The 5,533-nt window shown below is 34.2% G+C and overlaps 1 protein-coding gene across 1 annotated transcript; it reads left to right on the top strand.

Annotated features, from left to right (window-relative positions):
* Positions 1–3,805: 3,805 nt before the first annotated feature.
* Positions 3,806–5,439, top strand: mia (MIA SH3 domain containing). Its single transcript, NM_001128754.1, is given in 4 exon segments — positions 3,806–3,999; positions 4,917–5,050; positions 5,186–5,296; positions 5,394–5,439. Coding segments are annotated over 4 exon segments (399 nt in total). The 5' UTR covers positions 3,806–3,869; the 3' UTR covers positions 5,418–5,439.
* The last annotated feature ends 94 nt before the right edge of the window (positions 5,440–5,533 follow it).

Raw genomic sequence — 5,533 nt, 5'->3', positions numbered from 1 at the left:
AACGCAAATTAAACCACACCTTTCTCGTTGCGTCATTAGTTTAGTGGGAGGAGCCGAGTACACGCAAACAAGACAGGTGACGCTGACGTCAGGTGAGATAACTTGTTTCTTGCGCAAATTTTACATCCTCAAATATGAATTCTTAAATAGTAAACCTGCCTTTGTGGTCTTCATTAAAAATATGGAGAGTTGTATAAACTTTATTTTAGGATAGACTAATAAAGAAAGCTTTAAAAACAAGCTTTAAAATATGCTCTGCTTTTAAGATCTAATCGAATAAGTCATCTTAAATTAACCTTTGCAATCGCAAAAACCTATAATTTTTTTCTCTTCTCTGATCTTTTTATTTCCCTAATGGTGTTATTATTTTGACTGTTCAATATTCCGTTTTTTTCAACTAATTGATTAATATTGTATATGTTTTATATTTTATGTTCTAGTTATGTACAGTTGCAATCAAAATGATTAGCCACCCTGAATTATTAGCCCCCTGTTTATTTTTTTTCCCCAATTTCTGTTTAACGGAGAGCAGATTTTTTCAACACATTTCTAAACATAATAGTTTTAATTACTCATCTCTAATAACTGATTTATTTTATCTTTGCTATGATGACAGTAAATAATATTTTACTAGATATTTTTCAAGACACTCTACAAAGCTTAAAGTGACCTTTAAAAGCTAGGTTACTCAGTTAAACAGGTTAACTAGGCAGGTTAGGGTAATTAGGCAAGTTATTGTATAACAATGGTTGTTATACAATATTTGTTTCGGTCTCATTATTTGTTAATTATTTAGATTAAGTCTTGTTATTCAAAAATATTTGTTAAACAAAAGGTTGTTGCATTTCTTTATTTCTCTATAAAATAAAATTAAAAATGTTTTTTAGGCTACATGTAAATGAATTGGTTCAAGTTCTTTTCGGATTAGTTCCTTTATTAATGAATTTTTAATTAATCCGGAATGAATCGCCAACTTATCCATGTTTTACGCAGCGGATGGTCTTCCAGCCACAACCCTTCTCTGGGAAACATCCATACACACTCAAACAATACGGACAATTTTTGCCAGCCCAATTCACCTGTACTGCATGTCTTTGGACTGGGGGAAACCGGAGCACCTGGAGGAAACCCACGCAAACGCAGGGAGAACATGCAAACTCCACAAAGAAACACCAACTGACCCAGCCGAGGCTCGAACCAGTGACCTTCTTGCTGTGAGGCGACAGCGCCACTGCGTCGCCCCTGTAAATTTACATAGTTAAAGAAAACAAATGTATATTGAAATTGTGTTTCAATTGTACGATATAGGGAATAAAATACATATTTGTATTTTAAAAATACTATAGACATATATTAATATAAAGAACTGTGCTTAGAATTATTTTACAAAATACAACATGCTTATAATCTAAAAATTTTTTTGATTATAGCAAATACTTTTCTATCCAAAATGCTGCACAGAAAAGACACTCTTGGCTCTTTTCTGATCATAAAAGAACCCATTGAGAGGCTGTTAGGTAACCTGCTCAGTGCTGCCACTTTGTGGTTAACTAACCTAATCCACCTATACGCCACCAGCCACAGAGAAAGAAGATTTACACACAGGCATGATGAACATAAATAAATAACTGGACATGATAAAGTTTTGACTTCTACATATGCAGTTTACATTTAGTTATGGTGAAGTGTTTGTAATAATCTGACGTGATCCAAACTTGAGGAATCTTTTAAACCAGTGTTGATTTTTGCTGCTGTGAATGGATGGGTTGTTGAACTTCTGGCAAAGGCCTCAGTATCTGAAAAGCGCTATGGGACCTGTGGTCCTTAACATGGCAACAATGAATTCATTTAGGATTTAAAATAGTTACACAAGAGACAGCCTATGAAACTTGGAGCAGTATTTCCTGTTTTTATGGACTTATTTTTTTTTTGGAGACCATGAATGAAGCTGGTTAGTATAGCTACAGGACGCTTGACAAAACCTGGACTTTTAGCTGTAAGAAAAATAAAACCATAGATTTTTGGAGGACAAACAAATAAGTCAATGAATGTGTTTACATGCACAATCTTAACCCGATTATAGTTAATAAGCAGACAGTGTATCATGTAGTCATGTAAATGTGTTAACCTGTATTTTTTTTTTTTACATTCGACTAAGGTTGTAAATGGCAGGTTTTTCCCTCTTAATTTATTGTAAATAGCATGTTGAAGGGATAGTTCACCCCAAAAATGTAAATTGACACAATATTTGCTCACCTGTTCCAACCATGTACGAGTTTTTTCTGTTGAACTAACTTGCACTGCTGTGTTGATTTGCATGTAAACTTGTTTAGGTTGGGGTAATTTCAATACATTTTTGTGAATTATGCCTCAGTCACTTTAGAGTTTGAGCTTGCGAAATTCTGTCATACTGCGCTGCGAAAAGGGTCGGGATTAAACAAGATTATTAGACATAAAATAAAAAAGAAGATTGGTACATATTTTAAACTTCTGTACAGCATGTTTTGATCCCCGATAAGTGTCACGCAGTAAAGTGATGCGATTTCACAACTTTGCAATGCAGCAACCTGCAAAACCTGTCGCAGGTGCTTGCGTTTCCGGTCTGTCTTATTAGCGTGCGTATGAATGGAAGTCTGTGGGGAGAAAAGTGCAGTGTGACTGCAGCTTTATAAACAGTGTTACATCTGTCACACCCTCAGCTCATTTCTGAAGCCCCAATCACCGCTCTACCTCACATCCACCACTCACCACACCCCGTGAACAATCACCAGATTACTGATCACCCACACCTGCACTTGTAATCACCCACAATATGAACTCACCTCCCTCATTCACTCACCGGCTGGAATCGAAGTCAGATCGGCTCTCCCTCTTCCTCTTGTACTCCTCTGTGGATGCAAACCCACCTGCTCAAGGGAAACGATTGAAGCTTTGTTGGTGTAATACTGAAGATCTAAAACTTGCCATTTGAACTGTGTGTGAGATCGCTCTCCCTCTGCTACACTACTTACCTGTTTCATCTCTCAGCATTTGTTGCATTGCACAAATAAGTACCCTTACATATAACCACCTTTGTCTTACTTGAGTGATAATTACACATTATTTGTTTTCTATTACATCTTTGTGAATTTCACAGTATATAACTGCAATATGAATAGTATTTTACTGTATGGCAGTTATGCTGTATGTTACTGTTTTTTTAAAGTTGCATTCTGGTAAATATCCTTTTGGTGCCATTTAAATTATATTTTTAATTTGCTGTGAATCAAAATACAGTTAAAAAGAGATTGAAACCTGGCCAATCATAGGAAATACTGAAATTTACTTTTTGACTAGTTTTACAGTAAACAGATAAATGGACAATGAAGTATTGTTATTGAAGCCTTTTTTATTGTATGAAATTGTATTACAGATGAGAAGAAGATGATATATTTTACAGTAAATATGTGGTAAATGGTACTGTATTACATAATATAATATAATATTACAGTATGTTGCTGTAATTTTGATACACAGTAAATTGCTGGCAATCTGCTGCTGGTAAGTTACTGTAAATTCTACAGGAAATTGTTAGCAGTGTACTTAATTTAATTACAGTAAATGCTTTGTAACTCATTACACCCAAACACAATTACGAGCTAACTTTGAGCCGTAAACACACTCTGTGTATCAAAAACCAATTGAAATTAAAACGGTTTTCAAGTTGTTCCCTAAATTCGCTGATTAAATGAATTGATTTGTATTCTACAACAGAGATACAGTAGGGCGTACTTGTCTTCAAAAAATATGAGAGGTGAGGCCTCAGCTGGGCTCCTCCCACTTGAGCTTTAGTCCTGCTCAAACTAACTAAGAATCAGACACACACTGACATGGAGAAACACTCTGCAAACTGGACTTTTCTGCTGGTGCTCTGTGGCTTCCTGCCACTGGCGATTCAAGCTGGCAGACACATGCCAAAACTCTCCGACAAGAAGCTATGCGCCGATTCAGAGTGTAGTCGTGAGTAACTCAAACATGCATCTTTAACTTTTAGATATTTATTGAGATTTTAAGAATGTTTGTATTTTTGCATTGCACTTTATTGATATTGCTTAATGAACTTGAACAGGCATGAAATGATGATTTCTTTAAATTAGATTTCATATAAAATAGGCCAATTTTCCAAGAATTAACAACCTATTTGTTTTACTCCATGATTCTTTATGCAGTAATTGAGAAATAGCTTTCATATGACTTTTAAAGTTTATCATAAGGAAATGTATACATTTAAACTTTTTTTGTACACTTAAATAGCTCTGAAAATTAGGATTTAATAAACTTTAGCCATTGTACATCCTTATTGATATGTTTGTTTTTTGATTTTATTAGAGTAAGTTTGACATAAAAATCAAGTTCTCATTTTTGAGCAATGCAGGCTAAATAAACATAAAACTATGCCCTTGCAATCATGTTAATGTGAGTAAGTGGTATTTTTTATGCGACACTGCTCAAAAAAAATCTAAATTATTATTTCTTCTAATCACAGACTTTCCTGAACTGTAGAAGTTTCTGAAAATCTGCTTAGAGTTTACTTATAGCTTTTTCCATAGAACAAAACTGAGGAAATATGTTAACAAACTGTAACTTTAAACATTAAGAATTAAAATTCTGAGAACTAATGATTTTTTTTTTATTTAGTTGAATTATGTTGTAATGGTATTTAAAGTTAAATGATTTTTATGTAGTTATCATCAGCACCAATGCCAAGCCAAAACTATCAATATATTATATTTTTATGACTATTTTAATGTTTGTCCTCTTGGAACCTATATGTAAAATTTTAAACTGAAGTAAAAGAGTTAAAAATACATAATATAAGATATAGCTTTAAGTGGAGTGGACATGTTGTGTAAACTATGCATTTTCTATATTGTCAGATCCCATTCTCATCGCTAAAGCTCTGCAGGATTATTATCCACAAGACTGTCGCTTCATTCCTATCCAGCAGGGCCAGTCTGTCTATGTGTACGCCATGCTGAAAGACCGTGGAAACCTTTTCTGGGCTGGTAGTGTAAGTACAAGCTATGCATTATTATTGGGGCAGTATTGTTTTAGTAATCCAAACTTCAAATCTATGATTATATTTCAAATGTGCTATAATTTTTTTCACATGTGAAGTCATTAAGAATGTTTATTGTTTGTGAAGGTTCAAGGGTCGTATTATGGAGAGCAGGAGGCTCGCCTGGGTTTCTTCCCCAGCAGTGTTGTTGAAGAGACTCATGCGTTAATGCCTGCTGAGGTTGAGGTCAAGACTGATGTGTGTATCTCCTTTTGTCTACAATAAACAAAAACATATGCTAAAACTATTTATTTAAGAGATGTTTCAGTTTAATCATATTGTATTTTTCTTTCAGAAATGGGACTTCTACTGCTATTAGGGTCATGTGTTGCCTCCAGCTGAAAAATAAGCATGATTTTTAATTTCACTCTGCACTTTATGGTGTCACTATACATTTATTATCTCTATTAAGCAACTTAATTTTTATGATTAGCA

This window comes from Danio rerio, chromosome 5 (assembly GCF_052040795.2).
Source record: "Danio rerio strain M-AB ecotype USA chromosome 5, GRCz13ab, whole genome shotgun sequence".
In the NCBI taxonomy this organism is placed as follows: Eukaryota; Metazoa; Chordata; class Actinopteri; order Cypriniformes; family Danionidae; genus Danio; species Danio rerio.
Note: the sequence above shows the minus strand (reverse complement) of the source record. Positions and strands in the feature narration are given on the sequence as shown.